Below are 12287 nucleotides of genomic sequence, written 5' to 3'. Positions count from 1 at the left end.
AGAACCTTATGATTGGGGGAGTGAGCGCGACAACGAAACTCAGTTTTTCCTTCTCTGATTCCTCTATTTTGCTATGAATATTAACTCTCTACAATTAACAAATACAAAACAAACAAAATATCAGTATAACATGTAAAACATAGATTTAAGAACATGATGACATACCTTCTCTACATAATGCTCTCTGGTGAGAGAACCTATTTTGAAGGTGGTCTCTAAAATCATAACTTTATGAAAAGTTAAGATGATTTCAAAAATCAAAACCTAAAAGAAGAAAATATAGAGGAAGAGCAAAGATAAAGAAATGGTGATGACAGAAAACTTAAAAATCAAATTGGAAGTAACTTTTCCGTGAGGAAATGAGAATATAGTTTAGTTAATGTTCTGTATGATTTCATTTAAATCCATAAAATTGTTACAAAAAAGGGTCTTATGATGACTTTCATCATGTACCTCTGTCTCCTCTTGTTGAGTCTTTCTTATCTCTCTAGTCACATGTTTCAATCACAATTTCAGAAGACAAATTAGTGTTTTACAAATTGAAATGCATATAAAGATTACCTATTGTTGTGATGAAGCGCGCAACTTTTTTGAGTCTTTTCGTTTCCTCTAGTCACAAACTTCAATTACAATTTCATGAAACAAATGTCAAATTAGGGTTTCAGAAAGATTAATCAAAGAAATGAAAGTATGATTTTACATGAAAGTGAAAAGGAAAGAAAAAAGAAAATGAGAAGTATGGTAAAAAAAAAGAATGTGTTATGTGTAGTGGAGAGAGAGTGAGAAGTAGGTACCTATAGGAGAGAGAAAGTGAGAAGTAGGATACTTTACTTATGTGTAGTGAAAAATCATAAAATCTGTTTCTTAAATCAATTTTAAAATTCTACAATTTTAATAAAAAAGAATATCAGTTTAAATTAATACAATAAATTATTAAATAAAGATAAAATAAAAAAAAATACAATAATAAAATTAAATATTAATATAAGGATAAAATAGTAAAAAAAATTAAGAGCAGTTAAGCCCCTTTATACATAGGTATATAAAATTATTTTATTTTATTTTTTATAAAATCTATCAAATCACATTCTTAAATTTTGCCTTCACTTTTTTTTTTACTTATCATAATCCAAATAATCTAATTTACTTGGCTTCACTGTCTAATTCAAACACAACACAAATTGTAACAGTGGCCATGATGGAAAGGGCACTTCAGTGTTCCCTATTGGGCTTAAACAGTAGTAGCATGTGGCCCTCACTCGCGTCGACATGCCACCAGGAGAGCACGTGCTCCATGTGAATGAAAACCCTAATCAATTTCCATCCAACGTTTTCAGTTGAAAGTGAGTTTCTCATTCGATCCAACGGATCCAATTGACGCATTTATTTTTGAGAAATGATTTATTTTTTCGGTTTTTCATCTGGACTGTGCTTCATACTGTCGAATTTTCTGTTCCAGCTTCTGCATAACCGTTAATTACCGCAAAAGCCCTATTTCCCCAAATCGATGATGAAAGGTTCAAAGCGTTTGGATGTGTCAGAACCCAACCAAGTCGATACTAACGAAGCTCCGGTAAGTATGTGACCGTTGTCTCAGTTTAATTAATTTTGTTTATGTGCTGTGCTTTAGCTTCTACTGTTTCCCCCATTTTTGAATAGAACAAAAATTGTGTGAGCTCGTTCTCAACTATGAGAAGTCTATTTATTTATTGTCTTTTGTTTTAGCGTTGTATGTCCACATAATGGGTTATGAAGATGCTTGCAATTAGCATTCTAAGAGTGTCTCCCTATTTTACAATTCAGTAATCGTTGCCAACATAAGACGAGCTATAACAATTGGAAGTGAGCGAATGGTTGCTAGCTGCTTAGAAAATTGGTTATTTCAAACGTACTTTTCATTATTAACCATCTTTGACTGTGAGCCTCTGAAGTCATTAGGTAACCAGTTGCAGTACTGAGGGAGATGGGTAGGAATTAGAACTGGATCGTTTCTGTTTAATATTTTTCACTCTCCTTACTGGTTTAGTTTAAGCTTTATGTTCATCATACTTAAATTTTGAGTATTGGTTTTGTAAGTGTTTGACTTTTGCTTAGTGAGGACTGTGATGCACGTTCCCAATTCATTTCTAAAGGAATGAAGTAGGGAGAGGAAAGACACAGAAGACAACAATTTGAAAAAAAGCAGTGGGCGCGGTTCCATTTCTTTCAGCGCAGCCGAAGGCCATGAGCTCCAAAGAGAGTTGCAGAAGTGAACTTCGCGTCGCGATTCGCCAACTAAGCGATCGATGTCTCTACTCTGCTTCCAAATGGTATCCGAACAAAAATCCTATAATTCAAAGAAAATTTGGAGTTTTCAACCAGACATTTAAGTTTGAATTTTGAAGTTTCCATTTGCTTTTCTATGTCATTTCCGCGAGTTGGTGGTTTTTTCTGATGAAAATGTGGTTTCAGGGCAGCAGAACAGTTGGTGGGTATTGAGCATGACCCTGTGAAGTTCACTCCTTCGAACACCAGATTTCAGCGTGGGAGTTCAAGCATTCGCCGGAAGTACAAGACTCATGATGTCACTGTGACCCCAATTGCGGGTGTTTCGTATGTTTCCACACCTGTGATGGAGGAAGATGAGCTTGTAGATGATGATTTTTACCTTCAGGCAAAGGCTTATTTTGATTGCCGCGAGTATAAGCGAGCTGCTCATGTTCTTCGTAATCAAAATGGAAGAAAGTCGGTATTCTTACGTTGTTATGCTCTCTATCTGGTCAGTTTTTTGTTCTTTCTTTTGATTTGTATTGAATTGCATAATTACTAGTAGGATTTTATATGTTTGTGTGTAGTGAAACTTCTGATGCATTTTGGATTTGAATGTTCCTTTCCCCATAATTTGTTTGTAGTATTGAAGAGAATTTGATAGTTCATTCATTTCATATGTTTTTGGTGAACAAATCGTCTTTGATGAATGTAACTCCATAAGTGCACACTAGTAGAGACAAAAGGTTTATGAGAAGTTAGGGAAAGTATACAAACATGGCACAGTACATGCATTTCAGTTCAATTTCATGGCAAAATCCATTTCGATTGGAGATATGTGTTATCCTCTAAATAGATTGCAATTAATATGCAATTGATTAGTTTGTTTTTTGGATAGGGTCATTATCCTATTTTTATCTTTTTACATTTTTTTTATCTTTTTACAACACTGGTATGATACGACAAAGATACAGGGGCGTAAGAAACTATTGAAATTTCAAAATATGATATGATATGCTAATATAAGCTTTTAAATAATTAATTTAGATAAATGGAAAGTATTTACAGACATTGATCAGTGGATGATGATCACAATTTACAAAAAAATAGTTATCTTAACAAAAACCGTTGTTATATTATATATCATTCCATTGCCCATATCAGAATCATGGTGGTAGTAAGTATCATATACCATACAATTCTCTACTGCCACTATACCAATCGTTGCAACACTCGTTTTGGCTATGGAATTGGTCCTGTATTGTTTGAATAGCTTTCAGAATCGCATGAATCACGATTATTGTTTGATTCAGTGCACTGAATCGTGGGTGGAATTGTGCATGGGTCACACTAAAAAAGGGGCCATGTTGCGTCACCTGGTTTGACAAATAGAGTACAAGTAAAATGTTAAAGCTATACAACTATCTAGCAATTATTGTTATCATTTTTTGAGAATTTATGTGCATATACATTATATAAACTATACAAAAATTAAAAGTAAAAGCTACCTTGGCATATGCTACCTCACTATAGTATCTTTGGCCATTATTGGGAACTTAAAACATTGTGATGAACTATGTTGTAATTTCACCTTAATGAATGATTTCTTTGCAAAGTGTGTTTTCTTCAATAAGGATAAGCTAAATAACATTAAATATATATTTTTAACCTGCAAGCCATAAACACCGCAGAACCTTTCGGTTATGCTTAATGTAATATTGATCCCACTTTGTACGTAATGTGTTATTCAACTTTCTATTCAATTATTGTTGGAGGATTTTCTTAAAATTAGACATTTTATATTTTTTTTCTGAGAACAAGATCTTATATTTTTCAGCCCAATCAATCCTTATATATATAATAGATAGATAATAAATAGATAGAGAAGATTGTTGATCGTAATATATGTTCTGCATCATTTGTTACTTTTCTGTTTAGAGAAACTAAATTAAAATAACCAAGTCTACATTGTTACATATTCATATTTTTTTACATTATACAGGCTGGAGAAAAGCGAAAAGAGGAAGAAATGGTAGAACTTGAGGGGCCTCTGGGTAAGAGCGATGCTGTCAATCGTGAATTAGTATCTTTGGAGAGGGAATTGTCAACACTCCGCAATAACGGTAAAATTGATCCTTTTGGTTTGTACTTATATGGTCTTGTGCTCAAACAGAAAGGCAGTGAGAACCTTGCCCGAACAGTTCTCGTGGAATCTGTGAATAGCTACCCTTGGAACTGGAATGTCTGGACTGAGCTGCAATCCTTATGCAAAACAGTTGATATATTGAATAGTCTTAATCTCAATAGCCATTGGATGAAGGACTTTTTCCTTGCCAGTGTTTACCAAGAATTAAGGATGCACACTGAATCTCTGTCACAATATGAATACCTACTGGGAACCTTTGGTAATAGTAATTACATACAGGCACAAATTGCAAAAGCGCAGTACAGTTTGAGAGAATTTGATCAAGTTGAAGCAATATTTGAAGAACTGCTTAGTAATGATCCATACAGAGTAGAAGACATGGACATGTACTCCAACGTGCTTTATGCAAAGGAATGTTTTTCTGCTTTGAGTTATCTTGCCCATAGAGTATTCTTGACTGATAAATACAGACCTGAATCTTGTTGTATTATTGGAAATTATTACAGTTTAAAGGGGCAGCATGAAAAGGCAGTTGTGTATTTTAGGAGAGCTCTTAAATTGAACAAAAATTTCTTATCTGCTTGGACACTTATGGGACATGAGTTTGTTGAGATGAAAAACACTCCTGCTGCTGTAGATGCCTATCGTCGGGCAGTAGACATTGACCCACGTGATTATCGTGCTTGGTATGGACTAGGACAGGCTTATGAGATGATGGGCATGCCTCTCTATGCGCTTCATTACTTCAAAAAATCTGTATTCTTGCAGCCAAATGATTCTCGGTTGTGGATTGCAATGGCACAGTGCTATGAAACTGATCAACTACGCATGCTTGAAGAAGCAGTAAAGTGTTACAGAAGAGCAGCAAATTGTAATGACAGGGAAGCAATTGCACTGCACAACTTAGCAAGACTTCTTTCGGAGCTGGGGCGCCCTGAAGAGGCTGCATTTTTCTACAAAAAGGACTTAGAGAGGATGGAATCTGAAGAGAGGGAAGGGCCTAAAATGGTTGAGGCTTTGCTCTATCTTGCAAAATATTACAGAGCACAGAAAAAGTTTGAAGAAGCTGAGGTATACTGCACACGTCTTCTGGATTATACTGGCCCGGTGAGTCTAAATATTCTACTCAACTTTCAATTTGAAGCTGGTTAGTCTTCTAAAATCATTAAATGTTTTAATTAATTTTTGCAGGAAAGAGAAACAGCAAAGAGTATACTTAGAGGAATGCGAACCGTACAGTCTGGTCTCCCTTCCATGGATGTTGAGCATTTTCCTCCTACTTCCTTTTGACCAACCACATGTGTTTTACAGTTATGAGTTTTTTGTATAGACGAATCAAACTCAATGGAAATCAAGAAAATTACAATTCAATCTTAATTCACGTCTTCTATTCTGTTTTCTCTTGTTTCATTTTTTGTGCAGGCTCATTACATTCACACTTTCCCATTATTTGTGTTAATATGAATGAGTATTTGTGAATTTAAAAATCATTTTAAATAATCAACATCGCATAATAATATAATCATGTCACTTTGTTTATTTGCTGAAAATATCCTTAAAAAAAATAAAGAATAAGTTTTATTATATCTTAAAATGATGTTAATACAAACGCATATGTAGTATTTAATAGAATGGAAAGATTGTCGTGAATGTCTGCATCTAGAAATTCAGTCTTAACATGCTATGTATCTAAAACGAAAGTCATGTCTAATTACTCAAAACTTTCATTAACAGTCACAATTGGGTTTACTTTAACAGTTTGTTTTTGGACCATCAAAATCTTGTATAAAAGGAAGGTCCTTGTAGACCGTCTAGACCAGAGAACTTCCTATACAAGATATAAATGGTTTGAAAGATAACCATCTATATAAAAAAAAAATCGAGACGGTCTAACAAAGGGTTGTGTAAACAAAAAAAATACGGAAAATATATTTTATGATATTCATTAAATCTACATAATTTACTTATCTAAAATTTATGTGTTAATTAATTGTTTGATTCGTCAAGAGAGAGTAAAATATATATTTTTTCAAATAATTTACTTTTTTAAATAATCAATTTTTCTTACAAATTTTTACAATTTCAAATATTTTAATTTTAATAAAACCTTTATATAAGTAAGTTGTTCAAAAATTCATCCAAATCTATAAACATTTGATATTTGATAATCCTTTCACAAAAGTAATTTGTTAACAGTTGACATTTGATACGCAAACACAACATTTTATTTATATTCATATTTGATATAAAACATTTATATACAAGCATACGATTTTTATTTTCTTTTTCTTGTTATTTCCTTTTTTTTACCAAAAATAAATTAAAAAAATAGTACAATAAATTTGTTGTTTTGAAAAAAAAAATACTTATAAGGTTTGGAGAAGGGGGCGTAGGGCGGCGAGAGGAAAGAGAGAGATGGCGTGGAAATGGATCGTGAGGAGGACCCGCGAATCCAAACCCTTCTTCCTTGCATTCGCTACCATATGCGGCGTCGTTCCGGGCGTCATAGGCTATGGCGTTATGCAACTCACTAACACGCGCAACGAGCAGCTTGAGACCCATCTTCGCAGAAGTGCTCGTCCCGAATCATTGGTAACTCTCTCCTTCGCCCTTCCAAACCTTATTCCAATCCTTTTCTATTTTTTTTGTTTATGCATAAAGTTTAATCCTTGTAGGATTAGGATTAGGATTATTGTGCTTTTTTATTCACTATTTCAAATTTAGTATATACTTTTGCGGCTGCTGGCTGAGAATTGATCCACTGTACCGCTGTAGCGGTTTTATTGTGTTGATGTGATATATGTCATTCGTTACTTTGATCGTGGGAGAAGCTCCTTAACCTAACTATATGAGCCATAATTGTGGATAACAATTTAAAACTATATAAAGTGTGGAATTGAAGGAGCAAGGGGAAATTAAAATCATCTGGGAGGGTTATGGCAAATGAACTGGCAGTTATTTAGTAGAAGAAGTGGAGAGAATGAAGAAGGGATGCAGATTGCATTTACCCTAGGGAGTGGAGTGAAGGGATTAAATAGGGCAATGGAGAGAGGAGAAGCCACAGTCAGTCATTTGGATTTTGGGAGAATTCCCTTCTGTTTTACATTTTCTTTATTTCTTCTTTTCCTAAGCTAATAGAGTCACTGTGAAGAGAAGCCTAGATATTTAATAGACATTATTATGACTGATACAGTACAGATATTGGAATACAAGAAACTCTTAAAAAATATAAATTTAAAAAACATTTTTGATAAATGCACAATATTTATGGAGACATTGGTCATTTCTTTTTATTCTGTAACTGTAATGCACAATTATAATTTATATCAGTGGTGACGGTGATCACTTACAAAAACAATACTTGTGATGAGAACAAAGGGCATTATTCATATTTGAATTTGTTATTTTCATATTTGTTTCAAAATTACATGCCTTTCCCCAATACCTTTCAGGATGTCTAAAAAACATCATTGGTCCTACTCAGCTAGTTATTTCCTACTATTTACTATAGCATTAACGATACAGGGGAAACATAGAGCCATGTGTAATTTTAGTTCTACACAAAATGTTGGAGCCTTATCTCCAACGCATCAGTCAATAAAATTGGACTTTAATTCTCCTTGGATACATTTCTAAAACTATCCCATGTCTATCAGGATCAGATACAGGTATAACTCCAATACTTTAGCCATCTGATCTTCATTTATGGGATACCTCAATCTCTGTTATTGGTTTCTAGTGCTGTCAGGTGGTGCTTACCATCATTCTGTGTTCTGTGATTTTTAATCTGGACCTGTATCCTCCAACTGACTACCATTATGATAAACAATTGTGAAACTTCCTGGTGTACTGTTTGGCTCAAAAACAAGTCTTCAGATCCCATGGGCGATGTCTGCCAAAGTCCAATAATATATACTCAATCGACTTCGTTTTGACTACTTTTCTACTCCAAAACGAATTAACTGTTATAGTGGTATATTTATGCATGTTTGTTTACGAAAGGGTTTGTTTCCTTCAATATTAAACGTATATGGAGCCTGCAGGTGTGAGGCCGTAAACTGTTCAGAACCATTGGGTGAATGGTCAATGTATATTGGATCCCACATTTTGCATAATCTAGAATTCATTTTGATATTTCTGCATGATCATTTTAAACCTACATCTGTGACCAACAAGATTTGTCTTGGATTGTGATAGAAATTCAGTTTATCTTAGAACTTATTAGGTTGAATTAAATAGTTAAGTTCGCACTTGTTTCATTGAGGCAATTTCCTTTCTTTGGTGAAAGTTCTAACAATGTAGTTGATTTAATTATGTATCAGATGATGGGGCAAGTCAATAAAGAGAGACTGGCAGAGTACCTTGGAGAACTACAGCGGAAGGAGGATACTAATGACCGCTATATTGCTGCTCTTAGAGGAGAGACTTTAACCAGGAAACCTTATGTCAGAATACAACCAATTCCAGAGCAAACAGACACCAAGGTTGACAAGGAGCCGAAGAAGTGATTAAGTTGCATATCTCCACCATTGTGAATATAGATTTTTAAAACTCACTATGAACTTGGTAATGTTTTGTCTGCATTTAATCGTGTTTTGTTGCTGGATGTGTTTGCATTAGCACTGAACTCTATTTATAAGTGGGGTTGGTTAGGCGGAAATTTAAGTCCGTCGTTCATTCCAGACAAGAGTGACCAGCCATTTTACTTTGTTATTCAATTTAGTCAAATTCTTCAGAGGATATCTAATATTCTCTTTGTTGATATGAACATCTCTTTCAGCCTAGACTATTTGTATTTGAGGATCACACCCTTTTGTCTCGGATAACATTTAATAATCACACTGTAATTCTTCCACTTGCATTGACCTAAGAAAATTGTATATTAATAAGTTATAGTGACAGATAGGTTTATTGAATGAACTAGCGTCCAGGCCAACCCTTTTGAAATTTCACCAAGAGAGTTTTGTCCAAGGGTAAGTTAGATGCCATGAGCCTGTGAATTGGATACTATTATAGTTCCCTTTTTTCCCTTTTTTTCTCTTTATTTTTGTATGTGTTTTCTTTTTCAATTTTTAAATCACTGTCATGCCATACGTGTATGATCTGAAATTGATTCAAATGATATACAGTATTGTATTGGATCCAATTCCCAATGAAGAACTACTTTCGTAAATTGTTTTATGATATTAAATAATGATTAACATAAATATTATTTTGTAAGATAAGCTAGTAGAACAGTTTAAGTCATGCTCAGTCCATCATCTCAATGTAGAGGAATCAGATACAAATATTTCACATTAAGAACTAATTAAATATTCTAATAGTAAATGTTCTTAATGATTTCATAATTAGATTGGTTCACTATGTAAACATTTTTTGCTGATATATATAATGCCATCGTATGATTTTCCATGGCACTTGAGAACAAAGTTGGAAAACATATTAAAGTATTAGATTCAGTTGTCAATGAAACAAACGACAATTGGACCTAGAATACCAAAAATGTTTGGATAGTAGTGAAACGTGTGGTAATAGAATCAGACAAATAGTTCTACAGTAGCTGAAAGTTTACCTAATATAATATATTTATATTTTTGTAATTATATAGATATATATTAAATTTTCTTTGAGAGTGTGTTAAATTGTAAACTATTCAATAAATTAAATATCTAATTTTCATAAATTTATAAAATATTTAATATTTAAATAAATAAATCATTTTACTATAAATTTAAATTTAAAATACAGATAGAAATTAATACAGTATTGTATATATATGATAAGTAATTTAATATGTAAGAAATAACAATAATGAATAAATACGTGTGAATATCATTGTTCCCCACGTTTATAGTGCATTTGGGAAAAGATGAACAATTCATTTTCTCTTCTTGTTGAAAATGCAGGAAAGAGAAAGGCATCTGCTTCAATAAAGTATGTGTGTGTCTGTATATATATAATTTTATTTTCTTTTTCTTTTTCGCTTTCTTCCTCTAGATATCAAATATTATTTATACACACTCTACGCATTATTTTCTAAACGCGGACACCCATTAATCCAAGAGAATCACTAATAAAATTTAAATTATAAATTCGCCAACAAAAATATTTTTTTAATTTTTACAAAATAAAAACACTACATATGTTGACGAAAAGGCTCATCACATGACTAATTTATAATAAAATAAAATAAAAAAAAGTTGTCTTAAGTTGCACTCACTGTGTTGAATTAACCCTGAAATTTCATATTGAATAATGATATACGTTACTTTGAAATTGTACAAAAGAAGAGAAAGATTAAAAAAAACAGTACAAGTGTATCTTACTATTCCACTAAACTCGATTGAGTGGGAAAAATTGTTAGTTATTGAGATTATCATAATTTTAGTTAATTTACATATAATTCATAACAAAGTAATTATTTCGATCTCAAATTTCGTTTGATGATATCAATAGTTTTAATCAACTCATATGATGTATATTATGTATGGTCTTCTCTTCTAAGTTGAAATTTTATCACGACTTTATTTTTTAGAATACATCTCAATAAAATAAATAGTTTAAGAAAAAAATAATATATATATATATATATATATAAATTATCATTTGATTTTAATTTCTAAATTATGTGTCATTATATTAAACTTTCATAATAATGAATTTGTATGAATTAAATTTTTTTACCATGTCATGTAAAAATAGTCTACGACAATTTAATAACATTTCATACGGGAGGAATTTGTATGCCAAAAAAATAAAATTATACATATGATAAGAATTTTAAAAAATAAAGGGTTAAAGAAAATGAGATAAAAAAGTATATACTTATTTTTATTAGGAATGGTGTTAACATATTTTTTAAATGTTACTTTTTTTAAGTCTTTATCTTAAAAATCAATTTTTTAATTAAAACATAAATAGACTAATAGAATTAGCTAATGTGTTTGGGTGTTGTTATATATGGAAGTTATGATGTCCCTCCAAACATCACCACTTACCAATAAACAGCATTAAATATATAAGGAACAGCACCGCCATGAGGCACCCACTCTACCGCGGAATCCGTTCCCGGGGAAGAAAATGGGTCTCCGAAATCCGCGAGCCACGCAAGGCCTCCCGCATATGGCTCGGCACCTTCCCCACGCCGGAAATGGCCGCCACCGCCTACGACGTCGCAGCATTGGCCTTGAAAGGCGACGCCGCCGTTCTCAACCTCCCTCACTCCGTTACCAAGTATCAAATCCCTGCAACCAACTCTCCTGCGGATATCCGCACCGCTGCCTCCGCTGCAGCCGCAATGATGAAGTCTGAAACTGAAGCTTCCCACAACATTGCATCGCAAACTGAAGCTACCCACACTAATTATGCGTCGACTTGGTGGTTTGAAAATAATTTCTTGGACGAGGAAGCCATTTTCGGCATGCCAAGTCTGCTGGTGGACATGGCCGGCGGAATGCTTCTGTCGCCTCCCAGAATGAGCCCGCCACCGTCTGATAACTCGCCGGAGAAACAAGCTGCAGAAACTTTGTGGAGTTATTTTTGACATATGAACTTCAAAAAGCTTATGTGAATTCACAACAAGGGCTATGCTACTCTTTTCAATGTATCATGTTGTATGAAGTGTTCACGATGGCTAATATTTTTAAATAGAAAATCTAATTAATTATTTTTAGTTGATATTTTTTAATTTCATTTTCTTTATCAATAATATTCAAATTGGAAACTTATCTAAGAGATTGATTCTAAGTATCATTTAACAACTTTTTAAAACTTGGTTACTTCTCTTTTTACAACTATATAGCATCATGCATCAAATCAATGTTAAGAGATATTTAGGCTAATTGGAGATTGTTAGAGTAAATTTGGATTTTAGCTTCATTAACTTATGTTTAAA

At 33.0% G+C, this 12287-nt stretch overlaps 3 protein-coding genes across 11 annotated transcripts; all 3 read left to right on the top strand.

The window, feature by feature from the left end:
* The first annotated feature begins 1149 nt into the window (after nt 1-1149).
* On the top strand, nt 1150-5770 carry LOC137811387 (anaphase-promoting complex subunit 8-like). Of its 9 annotated transcripts, none has more exons than XM_068613100.1 (6): nt 1150-1343; nt 1460-1573; nt 2095-2309; nt 2452-2758; nt 4250-5500; nt 5585-5770. In XM_068613100.1, the coding sequence occupies exons 3-6, from the start codon at nt 2224-2226 to the stop codon at nt 5681-5683; spliced, it is 1743 nt and encodes a 580-aa protein (XP_068469201.1). In that variant the 5' UTR covers nt 1150-1343; nt 1460-1573; nt 2095-2223; the 3' UTR covers nt 5684-5770. The 9 variants fall into 9 exon arrangements, with proteins under 9 accessions (XP_068469201.1, XP_068469208.1, XP_068469209.1 ...); XM_068613107.1 differs by having other exon boundaries at nt 1168-1343; nt 2133-2309; XM_068613108.1 differs by having other exon boundaries at nt 1168-1343; nt 2457-2758.
* Nucleotides 5771-6742: 972 nt separating this feature from the next.
* Nucleotides 6743-9155, top strand: LOC137811385 (uncharacterized). Its single transcript, XM_068613098.1, has 2 exons — nt 6743-6985; nt 8716-9155. The coding sequence occupies exons 1-2, from the start codon at nt 6809-6811 to the stop codon at nt 8899-8901; spliced, it is 363 nt and encodes a 120-aa protein (XP_068469199.1). The 5' UTR covers nt 6743-6808; the 3' UTR covers nt 8902-9155.
* Nucleotides 9156-11387: 2232 nt separating this feature from the next.
* Nucleotides 11388-12057, top strand: LOC137809359 (ethylene-responsive transcription factor ERF027-like; the record flags this gene model as incomplete). The annotated part of the gene is made up of 1 exon (XM_068610482.1): nt 11388-12057. A coding segment is annotated over one exon (549 nt), but the record flags the coding sequence as incomplete, so codon positions are not given.
* Nucleotides 12058-12287: the final 230 nt, after the last annotated feature.

Source organism: Phaseolus vulgaris, chromosome 2, assembly GCF_000499845.2.
Source record: "Phaseolus vulgaris cultivar G19833 chromosome 2, P. vulgaris v2.0, whole genome shotgun sequence".
In the NCBI taxonomy this organism is placed as follows: Eukaryota; Viridiplantae; Streptophyta; class Magnoliopsida; order Fabales; family Fabaceae; genus Phaseolus; species Phaseolus vulgaris.
The sequence above is the reverse complement of the archived record's forward strand: the minus strand, read 5'-3'. Positions and strand labels throughout refer to the sequence as shown.

Excerpts from the sequence above, each read along its gene's own strand:
- LOC137811387 (XM_068613100.1), top strand. The coding sequence starts at position 2,224 with ATGAGCTCCAAAGAGAGTTGCAGAAGTGAACTTCGCGTCGCGATTCGC. Across the intron at positions 2,759-4,249 it reads GTTGTTATGCTCTCTATCTG|GCTGGAGAAAAGCGAAAAGA; the intron begins GTCAGTTTTTTG and ends TACATTATACAG. Across the intron at positions 5,501-5,584 it reads TTCTGGATTATACTGGCCCG|GAAAGAGAAACAGCAAAGAG; the intron begins GTGAGTCTAAAT and ends TAATTTTTGCAG.
- LOC137811385 (XM_068613098.1), top strand. The coding sequence starts at position 6,809 with ATGGCGTGGAAATGGATCGTGAGGAGGACCCGCGAATCCAAACCCTTC. Across the intron at positions 6,986-8,715 it reads GTGCTCGTCCCGAATCATTG|ATGATGGGGCAAGTCAATAA; the intron begins GTAACTCTCTCC and ends ATTATGTATCAG.